The sequence below is a fragment of the Solanum verrucosum genome, unplaced genomic scaffold (genome assembly GCF_900185275.1).
Source record: "Solanum verrucosum unplaced genomic scaffold, falcon-dt-bn FXZP01000038.1, whole genome shotgun sequence".
Classification (NCBI taxonomy): Eukaryota; Viridiplantae; Streptophyta; class Magnoliopsida; order Solanales; family Solanaceae; genus Solanum; species Solanum verrucosum.
Genome location: NW_026020564.1, coordinates 3,754,064 through 3,779,365, shown reverse-complemented (window position 1 = coordinate 3,779,365; position 25,302 = coordinate 3,754,064). Strand labels below are relative to the sequence as shown.

The following is a 25,302-nucleotide window of genomic DNA, read 5'->3' as shown; positions in this document are numbered from 1 at the left end:
TATGTTAACATGTCTACTACTCTCCCTCAAGCTCTCATGACAACACCTTAGCTCTCATGACAACACCCTAGCGCTTGACCCTTTTAGTAAACCGCCGGCAAGACTCTTACCAAATCACCTTGACTCCAATTCCCCTTATCATATATATTCTAAATCACTTTAACAACCATAACAATCCTAGTAAATAATCTATACACCAAACCCCAGGTCATTAGCCTAACCTAATAACCACAACTTAGTAAATAGATAACTTACAATTATAACCACCGTCAGAAACACGACCCTTACTCATAGTCCTCACCTAAATTTAACATTCACATGAAGCATGTCCCATGTGATCACAACCAATACAACAAGCCATACGTGATTCATCATATCTTTCAAGTAACCCGAACCACCAGGGATCCCTATGACATCATTTATAATGTTTAACATGCAAATCTGATCTATACAGAACCATCCCAACATTTAAACACAAATCCCGGCCACTCATGGAACAACATGTAACAACCACAGTACTAAGAAATAAACACGATTCACTCATGGAACTAACATACAAAGAATAGTCAAACGTGTACTAGGCGTGGTATACGAGCCAATCAATAGTATCTCGTACCAAGTATGGTACTTGAGCCAACCAATAGTATCTCGTATCAGGCTTGGTACCGGAGCCAACAAATGATATCCCATACCAGATGTGGTACCTGAGCCAACCGATAGTATCCCATACCAAGCATGGTACTTGAGCCAATCGAATAATATCCCATACTAGGCGTGGTACCCGAGCTAGCAAATAGTATCTCATATCAGACGTGGTACCCGAGCCAGCTGAATGATATCTCGTATCAGGCATGGTACTTGAGTCTACCAACAATACGTACCAAGCGTGATACCCCTTCCAACCAAGAGATAACCTATATCAGGTGTACTACCCGAGCCACTGACAGTCACACAAACACAATCAAAATCACAATGAAATACAATCACACTTGTCACACAAGTAAATAAACCGCTTGCATAGCATGCGATTGCCAACAATTCATTATTTGACATTTCACCCTTATGTTTTTCCAACATGCATGGTACAGTTTTCACTTCAATGATAGTTAACATGCATACATAACATACATTGGGAAACAACAACCCTCACCTACTTCAGGACGACTCGTTTCAGACAGTTTTTACGGTTTAGAACTCATAACCCACAGGTTACCACCCTAGGACAATACCCAACAACATTTGTAAGATTAACATCATCAAATTAAGTATCTTACCACCCTAAATAATTGTGATCCACACATTCGTCCGCCCAAACTCCATGCCCAAAGGCCTATACATGCAAACTTCTGACAATTCACAAGTATTATGCGGGTAAAGAAAGGTCTAACTATTTAGTTTAAAAGGCCTAACCTACCGGACGTCAAGCAACTACTGAACAACTCTGAGCACGAGTTTCTAGCTTTGTGTGTGTGAAACCTGACGGAGGTAGATTGGAATTCCATGGGTTTTGAACCTCCTCGTGCTGAAATCCTTCCCCTCCATGGTTTCCAAGCTTGGAACACCTTTTGTAAGGTTTTGGAGTAACCCTCGTTTGTTTTTACCACAAAAGAGGAGTAGGAAAATTGAAAGAATTCGCATTTCTGAAAATTTCGGCCCTCTCTGACCCCGCTACAGCGGCTACCACGCCACTATGGCGGGATGATGTCAGTCCGGATCAATTTCAGTTTCCAAGAGTTCATCATGTCACCCCAAATTTAAAATTGGCGATGTAATTCAAAAATTCCTAAGACTCCGCATGAGGTGCCTTTGAATAATAACAGAACATATCGTTACACTAGGTTCATGTTTTTTAGTCAACTTAGGCATATGATCTTTTGTATTATTTAGGTGACTTTTATGATATCAATGTGATTAGATTCAAGTGCATGTGAGCCTACTTAATAGGTTATAGGTCTAGACTCAATTAACACCTGTATAAACTTCTCTTACAATGTTTATGAAGTGAGTTTGATATGTCTATCTCCTTCTTCCATCCTCTTTGTGCCCGCCTATATTTCCCCAACAAGTCATATCAGAATGTTGATTTTGACAATCTCCATTGAAAGTGTCTCCGAGTTGGAAGACATGTTAAACGATCAACTACTTGCAAAGAGAAGATCTTGGTTTGTGAAGAAAGAGCAACTCATCTAGAAGGTATGAGCTTTGAAAGACTTCACAAATCACAAGATAAGAAAGAAAACATGAGAAGTTTTCTGTGAAATTGTTTTTTGCAACAGTCTCCCTTCCCTAAATTAACGGCACCCTTTCGTTAATTCTCACCTTTACCAGGAGGATATATGATAAAATGCAAAAGCTATGCCACAATCCCAAACAAGCTAGGAGATATAACACACACATATACAAATGATATCAACTGAGATCGTTAACAGACATAAAAGTATATATGACAAGGCGAGAACTTCAGACAACTTGAGCTAGAAGAGAGTGTTTAAGTATGTGCATCGACATTGTAAAAAGGAAAATGCAGCATGAACTAAATTTGACATACAACAATAGGTAGCTCTCCATAAGAGGCCTAATAAACCTTGAAAATAAAGTAATAACCTGCTGTGAGCAGTAAAATTGCACTGATAGCATCACGAATATTCACTATCAGTGAATATAACTTTAATCCAAAGATAGCGAAGCTCATTTTAGCGCAACAGTCCAATTCATGTTATCCGTTGCTAGTCCCATTTGTAGGCTTGTAAGTGTAGAATATAATTGCTTTGATACACGACCAACCCCATCACTTCCATATGATACCCTGCACAAATGTAAGCCAGAATATGCGTGATCCAGACACATACGAATGTTCACATGGGTATTCATGCACTGACAACAAAGCAACTAATTTTAGAAATCATGATGTATATGTTCATGGCGATCTCACGTTCTGCAGCAGGAGACAACTAAAGAGATAAACACACTGAAATGGATAGTATCTGGATGAAAAAGTCTATTGAGATCCATTCCGATTTATGTAGATACCTTTTCCCAAGATGAGTAATGCTGCCAACAGGAGACACAACCACTGCAGTTCCTGTGCAGAACACTTCATCAGCATCGAGCAATTCGTCCACAGACACTTGCCGTTCTTCAACCTGCATATTGAAAACATTATGGTCTTAGAATAATTGTCTTGTGATGCATGAATTATTTAGTTACCAGCTAAGCCAAGTGAACTAGAAGAAAATTAAAGGAATGGTAACGTGAAGTCCATCTTTATGTCAGGAACCTAATCATCAAAGCGTCTTTGCTATGAATTTGACTCACCATGGCTAGAGCTAAACTTGAAAGATTCTAATGTTTCTCCTAGCCAGATGACCAACACATATGCAATAGTCATGAAAGGCTCAATTCTATCAATAGAATTGAAGTTCTACCTAGGTGATTTAACCAATGCAGAACCATTCCCCTTAGCTTGTTGCATAAATTTGAGATTGTAAGCCAAATTTTTTATTGCTAAAACATGAAAACAACTCTCAGTTACCTATGTCTTGAATAATCCGTCTGCAACATTTCTTTTTCTCATCCACTGGAACTGTAAAATTTGTAATGATATCCCTTTAACTAAGCACAGAATTGTATATGCTAGTTGGTAGAATAAGCACAACATTCATTGATTTCTAGACTGGGGTTTCATTACAAATATGATGAACACCATCTTCACGTCTTCCTGAAGTAAGCTAGAGGGTTTATAAATATCAAGAAATTGAATTTGGAAGGGAAAAAAAGAAGAGAAAGAACTCCAATTGCTTGTACATATGAAACACAATAAAAGTATATTTTTGAAACCCTAATGATATGGCAAGTAGGATTAGATTAGTCTCAAGCATATTTTTGTATTAGACAAATGGAAAGGGGCTTACCTGGAACCCTTGGCTTAAAGCTACATCAATTATGCTCTTTCGTGTGATACCAGGAAGAATGGTTCCTTTAATTGCAGGAGTTGCTATCAGATTACCCTGAGAAATAGTATATAGAAACATAGTTGCCTTCATCATTATGATAATTTGCAAAGAAGTCTGTTTGGAGAATTTAAAATATCCTTGTAGGAAAAATGCCACTGCGTGACAAATATCTTAGTGAATCTTATAATTTTTGTTCTTGCCTAAGACTAGCAAATGTTTCAATTGGCCGACTACACATGCCAAGAATTTACACACATTCACCAGAAGGAAAGAGCTTTTTCTTTTCGAAAAAAAAAAGGAAGAGAAGTCCATTTGTGTTTGACAGGAGACAATGATGAGCTAACCCATATGTAAGCCAAAATGGGAAAAGATAAAAAGGATACGAAATAAGAGGTTACTTTAAAATATCTCCGGACACATATTTCTTCGTCATTAACCCTAATGAAAATACTAAAAGAATAGTTTTGGTGCACAGATAAAATTGACGTAACATTATACCTTCACGATGAAGACATTACAAGAGGAAACCTCCTCTAGGTATCTTTTGTTAACAGAATCAAGGTACAGAACATCCGAGTAGCCTTTTGCTTTAGCAGCACTCTGTGCCTTCAGAACCTACATTTACATACCCAAAGATGAAAATGAAGTCATCAATAATTGCAGATTTGATTATCCACATACAATAGAAACTACGCCTCAATCCTAAGCTAGTTTTGGTCAGCCATATGAATCCCTATATCCATTTCGGTCCATTTAGACCCATTTCATTCCAGAATTATACGTTAGGCATCAAATAATTAGTAGAAGCACAAATGTTTTTCTTCTCATGATAACAGCTCCCCTATAAAGTTAGGTGTTTCCGTCTAATAATATGATAATAAAACTGCAAATCCCCTTGTAAACACATCAAGTATAACACAAGAGTGAAAGGCTCAAAAGTTTAGAGGAATAAGAGCTTGCTAGATGGAGTGCAGAAGTTCAAGGGTTAAGCTGAACGCAGCGGACGTATCGTATATTCAAGGAATGAACAAAGGGTCAGGATGACATCAAAAATACAAAAAGGACAAGCAAGCTTAGTAGGAACTCATGAATATTTATCATCGTCAATCCCCAAGAAGAAAATGAAACTAAGGCTCCAATACTTTGTGTTGCATAAGCAGATATCTGGAAAAATAAAATCTGTAAACCTAGCTTACTGCAGCATAATTTCCTATAGTCTTGACACCTCCAGTACCGCCAGGAGTTGCGCGATGCATTTCTGTCTCAATTACCAAATTTATTGGTGCCATACCTTCCTGCCAAGAAAGTAAAAAATGAAGTGACGGTAGAGAGTACCCAACGCATAACATGATTATTAGAACACAAACATGGAATTCTACAACAAAAGCTGACATGCTCACTTGAAGATTGAGAATTAACAACAAACTTACATCTTCCTATCCATTATGTATTTCTCACCAACACCATAACCTTTTGTCTTGAAAGTAGTATGAAGATTGTGAGATAATTATCATAACTTGTTAACTTTTTGCTTTCGCATCAAATTTTCACTTCATACACCAGCTGTAGTTGGCAGCAGGGGCGGACCTACAGTGGTTCAAGTGGGTTCATATGAACCCACTTCGTTGAAAAATAACACTATATATATATGTATGTTTAATCAGTTTTTAAAATTTTATATGTATATATTAAATTTTGAACCCACTAACACAAGTCTGAAGCTTAGCCGAGTGGTTTAGGGGGTTCAATTTTCCCAGCCAACCCGGGATCGAATCCCCATTGCCACATTTTAGTTTTAATTCGTTTTTTTGATATATAAAACGTTCACACACAGTTTTGTCCTCTATGTAGGTGTAATTTTTGTCCTTTTAGTTACTTAGAAACTATAAAAAGTAGAACAACTTTTTACTTTTACAATTAAAAGTCCAATAGTCAACAACTTTTGTCCTTTTTGTTTTTAATTTATTTTTAAAAAAAAAAACTCAACAAAAAAGGCACTAATCCCTATTATTCTCAATTCTAAAAACCCTTTTGTCTTCTTCTATGTTGAATATTTTTCGCTCTTTATTCTAGTCTTTATATATACATAGATGATTATTGTGGTTATTTTTTATTTCTTCAACTAAAAAATCCCTTATCATTCTAAAATCAACAAAACATTACAAATAATATTAGGTATATTTCTATATATTTGATTCTGAAATTAAGGTTATAATTATTTTGTTTAATATTTTGTTTTTATTTGTTAAATGTTGAATGAAGAGAAATCATTCATAATATTCTTTTATTTTCTTAGTTTATATTGAAGCCTAGTTTTTCGTCCATCTTGTTATTTACCGTCTCATTCATAAGTCAATGTAATTTTTTTTCAAATGTATTAACATTGTTTAGTATAGTCAGATATGTATGTTGTTAGCCTCATAAAAATTACAAATAATATTAGGTATATTTTTATATCTTGAACCCACTTCATGAAAATTCTGGGTCCGCCACTGGTTGGCAGTCCCGAGATTTTGCACAACCATCATCAAGGACTTAAATTCATACAAATTTTTGAACATTTCAGAAATTAGTCAAAAAGGAATTCAGATCTAATGAATATTCTTGTATCATTCACAACAAAACCTCACAACCCAACACCTTATGTCTAATTCCAATCCTTCTCATGATACTCAATCAGCAAATCAAACTTTCCTATAACCATATGAAATGTAATAAACAGCAGAACAGGGGAAACAATTGCATGTATAATTTGTGCTCCCCATCCCCTCTGGGCAATACTTGTAAATCATTTTTTTTCTCTATAGGTGAAAACCAATAATATCATTGGATCCTGACGAACTTAAAACAATTATCTCTTCACATAATTTAGCAGAAAAGATTTCCTTGTTTATAGGCTTAGGCTTTTATAAGTGAAGTATAATTTGTACAAAAGACCAAAATGATTTATCCTTTTACATATCCAATGGGAATGAACATTGACGGAAGTTTTATCAGGGTGGTTTATGGGAAAAGTTATTTCCCAATCAGAATGATGAATTCATCATTGATTTTTATAACATAATGTTAGTTAGCTGAATAAATTTTGAAACTTTTCGCAAAGATGGAAGTATTCCTTGAAAGAGATAATTGACTTGATGGGTAATCTCATACACATAGCCCATAGGGAAAGATATATAACACTTTTTTTCAAAATAGGAAAGGTTTTTTATACATGTATTAAATGCAGTTGTGTGTGATCCGCAGGCCATTAACCAAATGATTTCAGAGCGATGATTTTTGTTTTGAAGTTCTCTCAAGTAAAGGTGCAAGCACTTTTTACCAATGATTAACATTTTCATGGAATGTGATATGTAAGAGAAAAACTGAAATACCAAACAAGGATAACACTAAAAGTACGGTTAAAATCTATACATGCATCCTTTGTACAGAAATATGCAATTTTCAAAATGATGAACACGGTTTAATTACATCTCAAACATGTTATATGCCTTAGTATAACCCGTGAAGCCTATTCCTTTGTATATCTACGAGATTAATAAAGGTTGGGACTTGGTCTTGTATGTTTCTGTGTTGCTATTATTCATATGCTGCCTAAGAAAACAGTCTAAGGACTTAGACGAAAAATTGTGAGTGTGTCTGTAGGCTGAAGTTAAGCAGAGTGTGCGGACTGCCTAGCAGTGATGATGAAGAAAAAAATCACCCCTGTATCAATGTATTCAACTTTTAAGTAGTCAAAGGTCACACTTATGACAATACAAAAGCTAGTTTGCTCATTAGCAGAAGGAAAAACAAAAAGGAGAAGAAATCCTTAAAGATCTATGCCTATCTCATAAAAAAAAAAAACAGATGCACATGTAAGCCAAGTATGCGTAAAAAATACCTTAAAATAATTTCCCACGGGTGATACATAAATCAGGAATGTGTACTCAGGAGCTGGAGCAACACCAAGAATAGCTCCACTTCCCATAAGCAGTGGTCTTATGTATAATGAACCTTTACCTGGTGGAGGAATCTGAGAAGTAAGGAATTGAAAAAGGAAACCAGTCAGGACAGGAATCACCCAACAACAAGATTACCGACTAAATCATTGAATTGTCACATTTACCCATCTTTCATTTGCTAACACAGTGGCTTTTACTGCTTCCACAAACTGTTCAACAGATGGTGAAGGCATGCATATACGTTCTGCTCCCATCTTCATGCGCAGAGCATTTTCTTCGGGTCGAAACAGCAATATATTACCATCATGTCTTTTATAGGCTTTTAAACCTTCAAACAATCCCTATCAATATTTCTAAAAGCATTTTAAGTAAAGTATGACAGACGAAAGTGGAGCAGTAATCATTAAAATGAATAGCATAAGCAATATATTTAAGATTAAGAAAAAACACCAGCAAGTTGCAAACCAGACCTGTCCATAGTTTAATATCCCAGAAGCTGGGCTCAACTCAATATTCCCAAAACGTTGTAGCTCGCCCTTAGAAAAGTTTCCATCTTGAGAACATTTCATGCTATACATATAATCAGTAGGCATAACCCCAAAGCCAAGGTTGTCCCAATCGATGTTGGCTAATTCAGGTGTTGCACTGCTTTTATAAAGAAAACACTTTTTATCAGTTGTCCACTAGCTATTAAACAAGCAAAGCACTAGATCTTCTTTAGTTCTTTCTTTTTAAGAGCAAAAAAGAAAAGCACTAGATCTAGAGGCACTTTATAGATGATCTGAAAATAAAAAATTGTATAATTAGAGGAAAATGTGTTGTCGATACATCAATGTTACTAAGCTCTAGTTATATGCTTTTGTTTCTTATGGTTGCTGAACTCTGAGGTCGTCTCACAGAACGAAGGCTGGTTCAAGGTGGGGAGATTTAACCACTTCACTTTGTAAGGTTGAAAAATGAACATCTGATAAAAGCTATTTTTAAGAACATTAGTTGAGAATGTTGAGATATTATTCTTCTTCCAAACTGTATGATCTTCAATATATACAGTGACTAGCCTATGATCCAATGAGGTCTCTGAGGTTAAGGTCTTACCCCAAAGAAAAATAGGTTTTAATCCCCATAAAAGCATATTCATCTCCGCGTTTATTTTGGCTATCCATCACTAGTTTGTAACAACATATAACATACTAGTTCTGGGCGATAAAGCTACCTAAATTCAGGTAGTGTAAATCTTCATGCACTTACATTAAGCTTAGCTAAACACAACATTGAGCAGTAGTTAATTGATTAATGTATTTTAGATTATTCTAATTTCGCTTAATAGCCACACAGGAAATGCTGAACAAGTCGAACTCACAAATAAAACCTTAAATATTAAAGCAGCATATGGTAGTACTTCCATTGTGATATCGATTCAATTTCATCATGTATCAATCGAAATGTACTAATCAAAACAATAATGAAGCGAAAATATATATCGGAAAACTGAAAATCAGTAGAAAGGGAAGAAAAAAATACCTAGCAGAATAAGCCACCTGAAAAGCACTCCCATCTTTTATGGAGCAATTATAACTATAAGAAGCAAAATGTGACTGCTTCTGAAACTGTATAACATTAGAAAATTAACAAATCAACACTTAAATTACATGAACCAAATTACAGAAACAAGTATAGATAATACGTTACAAAAAAAAAAAAAAAAAAAAAACACAAATATAAGCATAGATATTTCGAATTGAAAGTAACGTAGGTGAAAAGAGTGATTCACTCTTTCAATTTTCATATTTGACTAGAGTTCTCCGGTTCGAGCCTTACATCCAATTTATTCAAGTAAAAAAATAACCAAAAAAAAAAGGACATTAGTGTAGGGGAGCAAAAACCTTGAGAGGAAGAGGAGAAAAATGGCGCTTATAGGTGGAGGAAGAAGAAGAGAGAAGATTATTAACGGCGGTTCGTGGTGGCCGGAGAAGGTGGTGGAAAGTGGGATTCCGGTGAAGCCCTGCTAATGCGCCGCCGCTCTCCATTGATTTGTTCTTCTTCTTCTACGAATTGAGCCGTTTCGTTTGTCACTCACACTTTCAATGTTTTCTTAATTTTTCTAATTCTTTTGTTTTGACAACAACGACGGACTGCAATTTGTTGACTGATTATAAATGCAATCCACGTACTTCAATACTATCTTCCAAAAAAAAAAAAAACTTTTATATCTATTTGACTTGATACAAACTTTAAAAAAATAAAGGGAAAAGGACTAATATAACACCCAATTTTAATATTTAGAGCTCATATTCCCTCGTTAAAAATGCAGATCATATATATATCCCTATTGTTATACAAATGACTCACATATATCTTTTTCCTCTAACGGAAATGAATAAAATAATTTTAATTTAATTTTTAAATATTTTGTTAAAAAATATAATCCCATATGGGTATATTTAATCATCTCACATATTTTTTTTGACTATTTTTTTTTCAATGAATAATTTAAATTTATTATTTTGATGGTCAAGTTTATTAATTATGTTTCACTAATTTTCTTGTAAAATTTAATATAGATGACTCAATTTATTTTTTCAAATACAAAAACTAAATTACAATACAGATGAAAAAATAGTCTTAAATTATAATATAGCCACAAAAAATTTAGTTTTAATTTTTTTCTTTACATTAAGGAATGAAAGAAAAAAAATAAGAATAAAAAATTCAAATAATGATAATCAAAGAAGTCAAAAATAATAATTTATGTATGAAAAAGATTAAAATATACTTTGACCTTTGCTAGAAGGATCTTATATATGCCCCTACATGGATTTTTTTAAAATTAAAAGTCAAAAATATAAATTTAAAACTAATATTTTCACTTTCGTTATATAAAGGGTATATGTGAGCTCATTTTGTAACGGTAGGGGTATATGTGAGCCGTTTGTATAATAGTAAGAGTATATATGAGTTACTTTCATAACGAGCGGTATATCAGCTCCAAATGACAAAGTTGTGGGGTATATCAGACCATTTTCCCAAAAATAAAAAAGAATTTTGAATTTTATGGTATGAAATTAAAGATTTATCTCGCTGTTAAACATATTAGTTGGAAAGTTGAAATTAAAAAAATATTTTAAAAAATGTCATTCTTTTTTAAACGGACTAAAAATGAAAGTAGATCAAACAATTTTAAAAAAAAAATAAACACAGGGAATATATATTTTGTTCATTAACTTTTACTTATCTATTATACAAAAAAAAACACATTTTTACTTTTATGGTGACTTTTAACATATCAAGAAACAAACATATATATTTTCATGTTTTATTTTTAACATTAATTACGTATTATTCAAATCATTTTTTACGATTTAAAATTAAATATCAATTAATATAAATATTATGATAAAATACTTATATTAATTATTATTTTCTAAGAGTCGTGTAAAATTCAAAACAAATAAATAAAAATGAATGGAAACAGTTTATACTAGTGTTTTCTTATTGGGAATATTAACCAAATTGATAACAACGTTTATAGTATTTTGTCAAATATTTAATTCAAAAAACGTTTATACCACTTTGCTTAGCTTTCAATTTTGTAGCAGTCTTAATTTGTTTTAAGTTTCGTACGTTCAATTATTTATAGTTAGTTTCTATGTGATTATCTAAACACGAGATATATTTAACCACAGAGCGAAAAGAATTGGTAATAACTTTGTGGAAGGAGAATTCTCTCACGTAATTTGGGTAGGTTGGGAGAGAGGAAATTAAACTAATTAATAAGTTGTTTAGAACAAAAAAATTGGATAAGTCTCAGAGTGGATTTCTGATATTTGTTTAATCCTGCCCTTTAATTGAATGATGGTATTGGTGTAAGGAAAAATTATTAGTATAAATTAAGGTGAGTTAACCTAACTTGATGTGATGTTCTAACAAATTAATTGTCTTTACTATTGAAATGACTTAAATGCTCTTTGAAAATATAATGACTAATAACTATCCTTAAGACTATTTTATGTTTTAATACTCTCTTCAAGTTGGCCATATAGAGTGATCATAATAAACATCAAGAACTTCTAGCTTGACAAGTAAATATGTGTTGAAGAACGAGATTCTTAAGACACCAAACAAGAAATAATCACGCAATATATAGGAAGATAAGAAATTTTATTATGAAAACTTCTTGCTCGAGGAAGTAAGAAAATACTATATACCTCAGAAAGATTTGCCCTAAATTTTCACTAATCCAAATAGTTTTAGTTTACAAACCAATAACCGAAGGAACTATAAATTTAATATCCCCTCTGTCCCTAATTACGTGTCCATTTTTGAATTGACACACCTATTAAGAAAATAATGATTGGCATAGTGAGTTTACCATTTTACCCATGTTAATTATGAAGTGGATAAATAAAAAAATTCAGTTTTTAAGAAGTTCTACATTTTTCTAAGTAATTAATTGAGGGTATAAATGGTTAAAAAAATTGTACTTTCTTGATTTATCAAAATGGACAAGTAATTAGGGACAGCTAAAAAAGAAAAAGTGGACAAGTAATTATGGACAACTAAAAAACAAAAAGTGGACAAGTAATTAGGGACAGGGGAGTACCTTTTGACCCCTACAATTTATCTAATTTTAGCTACCCTTTTCAAGAGTCAAGACTATATTCCTTCCATCTAGAGCTAAAACGAAACTTCACAATTGATAACCTAAAACAATAGTTCATTGTTAAAGCCAAGAAAAGATGGAAGCCCGTCATAGAGCATTCGATTAGAAGTACAAGACTGTTATCCTGAGAAAAGGTGGCCTCTTTCGATAAAGATGACCTAATTTCTCTTCTTTCTTTTTTATTTCAATTTTTGTTTTTTAAGGGTACAGTTGAACCTCTAATCGACATGGACACATGAAGAATTCTCGGGGTCGAGAGAGAATTGGAATTTTATAAGTAACTTAGTGAGTGCTTTAATTTCTAAGAAAGGCTTGGAAGAAGATAATGATATAAGAACAACCACTATGGTCGTAATAAGATCGTGTACAAAAATAATCTTATAGTTGAATTTTGATATTGATTTATCCACACTTCCATTCCTTGTAGAGAAAGGCTAACTGCTTGTTGGATGAGAGTTGTATGAGTGGTAACGTCCACGTACGGCTCCATAAGAAGGACGGTAGAACGAAATGACCTTGTTGTACCTCACTCTCGTCTTCAATAGGATTCACTCTTTCTCTTTTTGAAGAATCTACCTATATGATCTTAATTGGGTATATATGGTATATGAAATGGTGTATTACAATGTATATAAGGTAGTATATGATGTGTGTATACATAATATACAAGGAAGTATATATATATATATGTTTTGGTCCCTTAACTATACGCTTATCGGTTTTAGTCCCTTAACTATAAGCTTACCGATTTTAATCCTTTAAGTATTAAAAAACTTATCAGGTTTGGTCTATTTCCATTTTTTAATACAAATAGCTTAGGTTTATATTAACGGAAATCTTCGTAAAATTAAATCTTTAACCCATTTTTTAAGTTGTTTCTCTATCCCCGTCCTTTTTTCTTCAAACTACTATTATGAAAAGAACAATAACGTCAACGATTCAAAAATAAAATTAATGAGGAAAGAAGATGTAAGTCCTAATTTTATTTATTGGAGGATAAAATTAAGCATTTAATTGTTCTTAATGACTTGAATCCACACTTGAATATGCTAATTAGTGCGGATTTTATTTAATTTACTCAAATTTCTTTACGTAAAATAAAATGAATAGAATAATAAAATTGATCTATTTAAAAAATTTGCAAATCTACCATTTTATAAATTTCAATTTCTGAAAAATTAAACAAATTTTGTATAATGAAATTGTTGGAGTACAAACTTTGGATTTAACGGGTAATAATTTTTTTTCTTTTTATAGTAAAATTTTGCATATTAAAGTCATTAGTAGCAATAATATGCTTCATTTTATCCTCTGTTGAATAAAAATATGACTTATATTTTCTTTCATCGTTATTTTTTATTTTAAATCGTTGAGGTTAAAGTTTTTCGCATAAGGTTATTTTGAAGATAAAGTAGCGGAGAGAGAGAAACAACATAAAAAGTTGCTAAATGATTTAATTTCTCAAGGCATGAATTTCATTAATATAAACCGAAGCTATTTGTATTAAAAAATGGACAAAGACCAAATCTGACAAGTTTTTGAATACTTAGAGGACTTAAATCGATAGTTTATAGTTAAGGGACTAAAACCGTTAAGTGTATTATGTATAGTTAAGAGACCAAAACTGATAAGTATTTTAATAGTTACAGGACTAAATCCATTAAATGTATAGTTAAGGGACCATTTTTGACCTACTCATATACTATTTATGTCATTTTCTCTAACAATGGTTGTACATCTGTATTTTTATATCTTTTATCAATAGTCTACCTATTACTACTTTGAAATTCCATAATAGTAAAGTTCACTCAAATTGTTAATTCTCAACCACATAATGTTACAAGCATAGGACATATTGGAACACGGTAAAAGGAACACAAGTTGGAGATTAGGTACTTGTTAAAGATCAATTCCCTACGTCTGCTTGTATAAAATGAAATATAATAATACAAAGGGACAACATATACATGGTGAGACAAGGGAAAGAAGGAACAAATTGATACAGAGTGAAACACAGGTTGAAAGGATATAATTTCTCATTACTTCATATACAGCAACTTACTCGGCCCGGGGAGATTGTTCTATGGCTTACCCATGAAATACTCTTATTTGAGTGCTTTAAAGATCATACTTGGACAAACATCTCAATCTTGAATATTCATCTTCTGCAATCATTTTGTACCTTAATTTTTTCTCCATCGTTGCATCAGACTGTTCTATTATTTATATATGGTGAGTTTCGTTTGAATTTTGTTTCCTCTTTTGTATCGACTAATATTTCACATGTAGAGCTATTTCTTTCTTATCTCTCGCTCCGATCTTTTGTACTTCATTGTGGGATTATTTGAACTGTTTTCAATACTCTGAAAATAAGTGTTATCTATCTTCTTATATTTCAATACTCTGTTTTAGTTGTTGTTTTCCTTTTGGGTATGTGTATGCAGTGGCGGAGCTAGAATTTTTAATAAGGGGGTTCAAAATTTGAAGAACTAAACACACGAACTAATTGAGGGGGTTCAACATCTACTATATATACCTAAAACAATAATTTTAATCATATATAAATAGTAATATTTTTCGCTGAAGGGGGTTCGGATGAACCCCCTAACAAAGGGTTGGCTCCGCCCCTGTGTGTATGTGTTCGTTAATAAAAGTCAGTACTTCCTTTCATTTGTTCTTTCTTAAGAAGCTATTTTCATATGTCGCAAAATTGAATAATATAGTGCTTTTCGAAGGTTCAAATTCCAGTGGAGCTAGATCAAAATAGTATAGGTATTTTTCGCCTATTTGCCTAAAGTTGGTGAGTAGAGTTACCAGATACTTATGCTGGTTCATTGTCTAGGTTAGTGTGGAGCTAGATCAAAATAGTATAGGTATTTTTTGCCTATTTGCCTAAAGTTGGTGAGTAGAGTTACCAAATACTTATGCTGGTTCATTGTCTAGGTTAGTGTAAGGTGGCTCGGACACTGCAATTGGACAATGCTATGAATATTCTTTCATATTATCTAACTCCCCAGACATTCAAATTTCTCCCAAGAATAATATTACGTCAGTTATTGCTTTATATACTTTGATAGACAATAACTTTCCTCCAGGTTGAACTGCTCCAATGGATGTAAAATTTAAATGACAAGCAAAATAGATTTTTCACAAATTACAAGACTAAAATCTAATTGATTTTATAAGCAACGAGCCAGTGTCGGCATCCCTTTTTAAGTTTTCCCCTATTTCCTTGCCCCTTCCCTCAAACTTTAGTCTTCATTATACTTTGGATCTTTAGTCATTAAAGTTATCATGATTAAATTGTCGAATTTAATGGTGGTTGACTTGACGAAAATGAAGGTGCAAGCTAGAGATAGTTCATATGATATATGACATGATAGGATACTTTTTATCAGAAGGTGGGTGATTAGATCTTCAGAAGATAATTACTAAATCAAGTATCATATTTTTTATTCCAATGAAACCTGAATGTTTTGCCTAGGTATCATGAAAGTGGAGCATCTAAAAGTATTCTTGGTACTATAGTAGGGCTTTAGTATTATAGTATACAGACAAAGAGTACATATTGTGTAAACAAAAGCAAGATAATGAAACAGACAGTAAACAAAAACAGAGAAAACGAGTCGAAACGTTAAGAAGAAAGGGAACTACTTTGCTGCTAGTTTTGTGCTCTGCAACTGCAGATTTTATATGACAAATACATAACGTTTGAAGCTAAAAAAAAAACTCGAACCACTAACTCCTAAAAAATAGGAAGTAAAGTCATGATAAACTACTCCCTAAAGACTAGGACAAAGCTGAAATAACTTGACCTTATTTGCTAATAGGACTCTATCTAACGGACTATTTTTCTAACATATTGAACAACAATGAGTTGCGTACACTATTACTATTTTACCAAGAAGTTATTTGTCCATATGCTTTCATGCTTTTAAGTTGACATTCAATTTTTCCATTTCTTATATTTAACAAATTCACTCATTATTGAAAAATAAATGTATAGTGTGTGTTTGTATTTTGTGAGATTTCATATCGATGAATTGTTGATAATATCCTATTATAGATGCACTGTGACAAGGAAGAATGAGGTGAGCTAAACGAAGAAACAATCTCCAATACTTCTGTCGTACTTCTTTAAAAAGAAGAAAATAGAGAAACTAATCACAAGACTGTAGTTGCTTTACATTTGTAAATCTGCAATAATATCTATTTAATACATAGATTTTTATTTTTATTTTGAAAGTAGCTCATAAATAGATGAGATATGAAAAATTGTATTTACAACAATAATGTCATGTAAACAGTATGAAGCTCTTATAGATATAAAGAATGTGTCATTTTGTAACCAAGTGACATCATTAAATTTTGCACAACTTAAAGAACTTTGTTGTTAAATGCATGTAAACAATAAGATTCTAGATTTGTACATTGTGAGAGTTAAATATACAAAGATGAAGTGTAAACAACAACATGCAGTTTATGAAGTATAGTTATGGAAAGAAGAATGGTACTTGCTTGTGCTAGGTAATATTTGTTGGGAGTGTGAACATCTTGTCTATGATACTGGAATTTACTTTTATAGCAAAAAAGTTTCATTCACTTAAGGATATTCTTTCTTTGGGACTATATTACTTTTAATTGTTCCCTCGTAAAAGGAGTTGGAATTATTTCCAAACATATACCCCTGTTCTTATGCAACTCTCTCTACCAGTGATGGTGATCCATCTTGCCTGTGAACTCTATGATTTAATGGTTAGCATGGCCTAATGCATGTTGTGTCGCTAAGACTTACTTTTTCTAATCGTATTGATCAGATTAAAGCATAATTATTGTAATTTTAGCATCATACATGATTATCCTACTAATAGCCTTATTTTCATTAAGTCCCCAATTTCCAAGATAGTTTGGTTAAGACAAGTCAACCTTTAAACCTTAAGATTATGCTTGCATTGGGTATGTCCATACATGATATATGAATTCCTCTTACTCGATCTCTTATTCTCTGTCATTTTTTTCTAGTTTCTGTTTTAAATTCTTCCCATGGTGTGTTGCTCTATATATGGCCCACCAGGCACTGGGAAGACCTTGCAAAGGCTGTAGTACATCATACTACCACGACCTTCATATGGGTAGGCGGTAGCTGGTTGTGGTATAATGATAGTAAAATAGTTGAGCACTTGTGGATTTATCTTTATTCAGTAATTTACTTTTTTAATTCAAAGTTTTGATGACTTGCAGATAAAGAAGCATTCAGGAAACAACTTAATCTTACTTTCAAATCAAATGCCTAATAGTAATAAGTAGTTTATGCCTAGCAATACTTGATTATGACAAAATTTTGTATTATTTTTGTATTCTAGAAAAATAGCTAACCCCTTCTCTCCCAAATTAGATCATTACCCGAGTTTATAAAAATGTTTTATTTATCCTTATGGAATTATGTTGGGTATGTTATTATTGATGTGTAACTTGAAGTTGATCGGCATGTATTTGCATTTTGAAGGTGATGTAAAGCTTCTCATACATTGTTTTGTGATGATATTGTGGAGACCAACAATCAAAGCTGTGACTATCATGTATATTACTCGAAACTAATGAAACATGATTAGAGTGTATATTCAATGCATTGAGGTATAAATATTTTTATGTTTTAAGGTACCAAATAGCATGAGACAATTCATCAATTTATACTTGAAATCCATCATATATAGTCTTTTTCTCTGCTGCTTGTTTTGATCTTGAATTGAGAGGATTGTTTCTTATTGACCAAAAAAATACCAAATAAATAGTTTAATGCGGTTACAAGTATACACCACAAACTTGTAGAAAAAAAAATATATTGCAAAATCGAACATGTTGGGTCGTGCTAAGCACGGCCATGCCTATCTAGTATATATATATTCTTATGATATATGAAATAATGTATATACACAATATGAGAAAGAATATATGTGTAATTGCATATGGTGTGTTGGAAAATAGGTATATGATATGTATACGTGAAAATAGTATATGTATGTAATATATATTTTACAAAATGGAAGTAGTTAGTGAATAATGTAATGTTTGTGTATATAGGCATATGCATGTGACAAAGTGCTCTAGTGAAAATAATATATATAATATACATGTAGTGTAGTATAGGTACCTTGCAGCCTTTTGTGAAATAGTTCGGGCCATGAAAACACGGGCCTTGATGTCATTGTTAGCATTTATCGAATGATTTTGGTTAGCTCCATTCTCTCCGTTTTCCATGAATTAATGGATTGAGACGCATGACTTAGCTATAGAATACATTTTATACTCTTTTATGACAACTTTTTAATCCTTGCTTGTTATGTTTATGATGCCTTTTAAGTACACGTGTTCTTGTACTTATATTATACTTGTCGCATCTTTATGCATATCCTAGTGCTAATTGGCCCAATTGATTTTATAGTTTGAGGAATTGCTTTCTTGAATGATCCATTTCGATCGTTATGGATAGACCAATTATAGGATAATTGGATCAAAAATATTTTGGTAGAGAGTTAAAAATTCTAGGTTAGGCTAGTTTTAGACGGAATCTGATAAAGGTGAGTTCTAGGAAAATTTGAAAATGAGTTGAGTGATAAGTCTAAGCTTGATTCATGTTTTTTAGTAGCTAAGATATTAAGGAACTCATAAGGCCTTTTGGAATTTAATTCAGGTGAGTTATACTCCCGGTATCGAACTTGGCCTGAAGGGGTTAGTATAAAGCGTCAAAGGTCGAAGGTATGTTGTGAAATTGAAGCTTTTGGAAGGTTTACGAGTCTCTAATTCTGTGTGTTGGATCGCTATAGCGAGGTAAGTCGGATTTTAATGCCAAAAAGTTCTCAAAACTGTTGAAGGAAGCTGATGGAACATGTTAAAGGAACAGGTTCAATGAAGGTGACTGACGAGTTAGACTTAGAGTTACACTAGGACTAGACTACTAGATTTTAATTTATGTACAAGTCTGTATTTTGTACGACTAAAGCTGATGTAGTCGACTAGGATAAGGTGTAAATAATATATTTGTGTTGTATTAGGATTCCTAGTGTAGCTAATATAGGACTCTTCTCCTATATAAAGAGTATGTAACTCAACCATTCAATTATCAATACAAGCCTTGATTTCTCTAATCCTAAACGTGATATTTCTACATGGTATCAGAGCAATAAAACTTTTCTGCTCTTTAACGTATTATATCAAAACCAAAATAACCACAATATCGAACCGCAATGGTCCCTTCTACCAACACTTTTTCGACTTTTTCACTTCATCATCTTATTTCGTCTTGCTCCATTAAACTTAAGCCAATGAACTATCATATATGGAGGACACAAATGTCTCAGTTGATTCAAGTGATGAGATTAACCTACCTCATCTCAGAACCACCTAAAGATACTTGTTCCACTGGACAGACTACTGAGAAAGTTGTAGCAGGCGAGGAGTGCAGAAAACAACAATATTGATGATGACTGGGAGGAGAAGGATGTGTTGCTAAAGAGTTGGATCTCAGGCACCTTGACAGAAGAAAGCATGTACTTGATCGTAGGCTGCTCAACTGCCAAGAAGATGTGGGAATGCTTGGAAGAAGCTTATCTTCAAGCAACAAAAGATAAGGAGTTCTAGCTCAAACAACAACTGCAAAGTGTGAAGCTAGGAACCAAAACAATTGACGAATATATTAAGGAATTCAAAGGCATATGTGATGGCCTTACAGCCATTCACAAGCCTGTAGATGAAGATAGCAAAGTGATTAATTTTGCTAGAGGTCTAGGTCTTAAGTACAAGACCTTCAGGATTATTATGCTAGGTAAGACACCATATCCTACTCTTAATCAATTTGTTAATGCTCTCGGGGGTTTTGATATGAGGGAGGATGAAGAAGAAGTGCCTCAACAAAATCATAACATGTCATTCTCTGCTCAAAGAGGCCGGGAAAGTGGAAACTACACTCAAAGAAGAGGAAACAATAATTTCAATTCCAGAGGAAGAGGGTTTAAGCCTACTGGACAAGGAATAGGTTCTTATAACAGCAGAAACGGACCAGGTCCTCAGAACAGTCCTTCAAGTGAAAGTCATGAGAGGAACAATATTGATGCGTGTCAAATTTGTGGTAGGAATAACCATATTGCTCTTAAGTATTTTTACAGGTGAGATTACTTTTTACTAAGCTGCAGATGAGCTACCACAAGCATTGGTTGCTACTAATCTACAAAACACTACTGATGACACCTTGTATGTGGACTCAGGAGCAAGTAGTCATATCACACATAACGCAGGTATCCTAACTGATCTTAAACACTACAATGGACCAGATAAAATCACTATTGGAAATGGATCAAAGTTAGACATAACACATGTTGGAAACATATCCGAATCAGGTCTAAAGTTAAAAGAAGTTCTTGTAGTCCCTAAGATTAATAAAAATTTACTCTTAGTTAGTAAGTTTGCAAAGTATAATTGTTGCACTCTTGAATTTGATGAAACTAACTTTGTTGTAAAGGACAAGAAGACAAGGACACTGCTGGCCAAGGTAACTAAAAAGAATGGACTCTATGCTTTGGAAGATAACAATCTCTATGTTTTAACTGCTGCACACGATTGAAACACGTAAGACAACATGTGGCATACTAGATTAGGACACCCTAGTTTGAAGTCTTTAAAAGTTTTGAATAGTAATAGTTGCATCAATATCAGTAGTTGGAATAAAATTCCTACTGTTTGTTCGAGTTGTCAGTTGGGAAAGAGTTGTAAACTTCCATTTGGTTTGAGAAATAAAATTGAAAAAGAACCTTTATTGAAAATTCATTGTGATTTATGGGGACCTTCTCCTATAGAATCTTCCCTACATATGAAATATTATGTCGTTTTTGTTGATGATCACATGAGATATACATGGATTTATCAACTGAAAAAGAAATCTAAATTTTTTGAGGGTCTTTGTAAAATTTCAAAAAATGGTGAAAGAACAATTTCTAAAGAGATTAAGATTTTTTAGTGTGATGGAGGTGGTAAGTTTATCCAAATAGACTCTATCAAGCATTTGGAAGATTATGGCATTGTGAGACATATTTCATGTCCTAACACACCTGAACAAAATGGAGTTGCAGAGAGAAAACATAGGCATATTGGGGAGATTAGCTTAACTCTACTACTTTATGCTAACCTACCTTTGTTTCTATTGGTTGAGGCTTTCCTCACTGCAGTATTCCTAATTAATAGACTGCCTTCCTCAGTCCTAAAGATGGTGACTCCATTTGTTAAGTTGTATGGGGAACAACCTGATTACAATAGCCTAAAAGTGTTTGGGTGTAGATGTTTTTCATATATCAAGAGTAGCAATAAGTTCAGTCCAAAGACTTACCTTTGTGTGTTCATAGAGTACAACAACTTACTCAAAGGATATAGATGCTATCATCCATATACAAGGAGGGTCTACATATCCAGACATGTTGTGTTTGATGAAAACACATTACCTTATATGTCTCAGACTAACTGCATGCACATGATAATTCTGATTCAGGAGAAGTACAAACTGCTAGTACACACGTTAATGGTGATAATGCTGCTACTACCCATATACTCCTTGATGATGAAAGTACCATTGACCTCTCAGGCGCAGGATCAGATATTGAGGAACAGGTTGTGTGAACACTTAAATTTTGACGTGTTTATTTTACTCATACAATATATAGTAAGGTATTTTCTTATATTTTTGTAGTGTATTTTGTGTTGTTTGTCTTTGTTTATATTGTTTTTTTAAAAAATTGGCCCAAATGACCCAATTTTTGATTGAATTGGGTTGATTTAGACCAAATTCTGATGGCCCAATCAATTTTGATCCGGTCCAAAAGAGATGGTCAAGATTAAATCTCAACCATCCATGATATTTTGATCCAAGGGCTCTTATGGACTCTACCCAAAAAATACTAAACTCCAAAAAACAAATTTTTTATTTGCATTTTTTATTTTCTTCTCCCCTTTGCTTCCACTTGCAGTCGATCGGCCACCGCCGCCACTGCCGCCGGCGGCCACCACCCGTTGGCCGAAAAAATCTCCAAAATTGTACCATTTCTTCCTTTCACTCTCCTCTACGCAATTCCGCAAACCATTCATTCATATCCATAGCCAAACTCCATAGATCTAAGAAAAACCAAACATAACTCTTCACTTTTTTCTTTAGATTTACAAAGTTTCGGTCATCCCCGTCCTATATCCTTTACATAAAAGTGTAGAGCTCTTCAAGGGCTATCCTTTGATGTAAAGTTTATGTTCAAAACCCGTCGATAAATTTTCCTATAACCTTCATTCATTCGAAAATTTATGTTAATCATTTTCCCCTCTCATCCTCTATCCAAATCCGTCATTATCACTTTTTTTAAACCATATAAGTCGTTATGGTGCCGAATTTATATTGTTTTGTTAGTATTCTTCAAGTTCTATCATGTTGAAGATGTTGCTTGAGTTTATTTTATTTATTTATTTATTTTAATTTCATTTTTTTTTCTTTTTTTTCTGCCTTATTTGTGGTGTTTTGATCTTCAAAATAGTTTAGATGTTTAGATTTTGTATTAGTGGGCTGATTTTCTTTTGATTTTTGGGTCTATTTTAAATTTTCAGATGACCCATTTAGCTATTATTCAATTAATGAATAAAAGAAATGAGTCATCTAAAATGACATTTTGGGCCTATTCTAAATTTTCAGATGACCTATTTAGCTATTATTCAATTAATGAATAAAAGAAATGGGTCATCTAAAAGGGCAATGCAGTCTTTTAATTAATTTTATCTTGGAAGAAGAAAAAGAAAAAAGAAAAAAGGAAATTTCACTGGTCATCTTAGGTGGCACCTTGGGAAAACAAAGAATCCAATGCATGCATTGACTCTTAAGTTTTCAAGAAGAGTGAGGGATTTAATGCTCCACACCTATTTAGACCCATTCTTCTTTCATTTCAAGGGAGGAAAAAAAAGAAAAAAAAAAACAAGAACAGAAAATTAGAAGAGGGAAATCATAACTTCTAAAAGAAAAAAAATAGATGTATATTTCATCTTTTGGTGGTCTTTGGGAGTTGAATTAAGTTTTGTTTTCAACATTGTTTTGTCATCATCTCTTTAGGTACATCTCTTTCCTTACATTTTGCAATGTAACTTCAGAAAATAATGAAACATGTTTATATTTTTTTATTAAATTATTATGTTTAGTTTATTTGAATTAGTTAAATATGTTATGATGCTTAATATGATTATGTTTCATTGTTATTGTATATTTGTGTTTTATTATTAAACTAGGTGTTAATTCTATCTTTATCATTATGAAGTGATACATAACTTTATTCGAATTAGTTAAATTATGTTTTGTTATTATTATATATTTGTGTTATATTATTAACTAAGTATTAATTTTATCTTTATCATTATGAAGGGATACATAACTTTATTGGAATTAGTTAAATTATGTTTTGTAGTTATTATATATTTGTGTTCTATTATTAAATTACTTCTTAATTCTACATTTATCATTGTGAAGTTGATACATAACCCATGCTTTTGGCCTAAAAAAAAAACAACAATCTCAAAGTTTTTTATTTATTTAGTTTCTGGTCATTTTAAGAAAAGAAAAGAAAAAGGCAGTTTTTTGCAAAAAAAAATAACAATGTAAATCTGGTCATTTTTACAAAAAAAATGTAAATTTGATCATTTCATAAATTCTATTTTTCTTTCTCTTAAATAAATATATGAAATGGTTATTGAAACAAAAGTACAAAATCGGCTACTTTTGGATAGTAATTTAACTATTATATAAAATTGGCTATTTTTGCAATTTTCTTTCAAAAGAGCATATGACCATTATGTGTAAAACTGAAAATTTTACTAAAGTGATAATTTTCTGAAATTATATCAAAAAATAAAAAAAAATTATATCACTACTTGCTTTAAAAGGGTCTTAGTCATTATTCTTTTTTTTTTAAAAATAAAATAAAATAAAAAATAAAAAATAAATATATATATATACTTTTTTTTCTTTTGTTGTTATCGTCAAGTAGTGATAATTAATATTTATTTGATTTTTTAAAAAAAAAAAATTCGCTAATTCCTTAATTAGCAATTTGTAAAAAAAATAATCTTTTTCATATCTATATCTTGCTTCTTTTTTTTATATTTTTTTTCTCATTATAAAATAAATTTTGAGTCATCAATTATCAGTCTTTTTAAAAAAAATATATATATTAAATACCACCATGTGTTCGGTTACGATCCTTGATGTGTATTTTTTTTCTAAAAAGTGGTCTTGTGTGCGGTTATGCTAGGCCAATTAATTTTTATAGTAATTATTTAGTAACTAACACAAAATTACTTTTTATCCAAAAATTATTTTAGTCAAACATGAGTTAATAAAGCGACCATGCTAGAACCACGGGACTCGGGGCTTGCCTCACACCTTTCCTCCGGTCAATAGAATTTCTTATCCAATCTCTATTTTCATTGACTAAAAATAATTTTTTTTCTCTCTTTAAATTAGGAATTAGCTGGTGACTTGAAACACCTAAAATATCCAATTTCAAGTGGCGACTCAAAAATTAAAAAAAAAATATTTTTTTAAAACCGTCATATTCCTAACAATTGTAAAAAATGAAAGTGGTGTGACAGATCTGGCGACTCCACTTGGGACTTTCTTTAGAATTCGAGCTTTGTACATTGACTATATATGGCTATTTTGATTATTTGGATAATT

The 25,302-nt window shown here is 32.4% G+C and overlaps 1 protein-coding gene across 1 annotated transcript; it reads right to left on the bottom strand.

The window, feature by feature from the left end:
* Positions 1–2,398: 2,398 nt before the first annotated feature.
* On the bottom strand, positions 2,399–10,025 carry LOC125810382 (branched-chain amino acid aminotransferase 2, chloroplastic-like). Its single transcript, XM_049489883.1, has 10 exons — positions 9,781–10,025; positions 9,419–9,504; positions 8,368–8,542; positions 8,062–8,238; positions 7,837–7,968; positions 5,150–5,248; positions 4,452–4,568; positions 3,912–4,007; positions 3,031–3,143; positions 2,399–2,806 (listed from the first exon to the last, which is right to left on the bottom strand). Exons 1-10 carry the CDS (start codon positions 9,922–9,924, stop codon positions 2,689–2,691), a joined length of 1,257 nt encoding a protein of 418 aa, XP_049345840.1. The 5' UTR covers positions 9,925–10,025; the 3' UTR covers positions 2,399–2,688.
* Positions 10,026–25,302: the final 15,277 nt, after the last annotated feature.

Bases quoted from the DNA above. Each gene is read 5' to 3' on its own strand.
- LOC125810382 (XM_049489883.1), bottom strand. From the start codon at position 9,924: ATGGAGAGCGGCGGCGCATTAGCAGGGCTTCACCGGAATCCCACTTTC. The intron at 8,239-8,367 runs GTCTGGTTTGCA...AAATATTGATAG, and splicing joins GGATATTAAACTATGGACAG to GGATTGTTTGAAGGTTTAAA. The intron at 5,249-7,836 runs GTATTTTTTACG...CTTTCTTGGCAG, and splicing joins CCGTGGGAAATTATTTTAAG to GAAGGTATGGCACCAATAAA.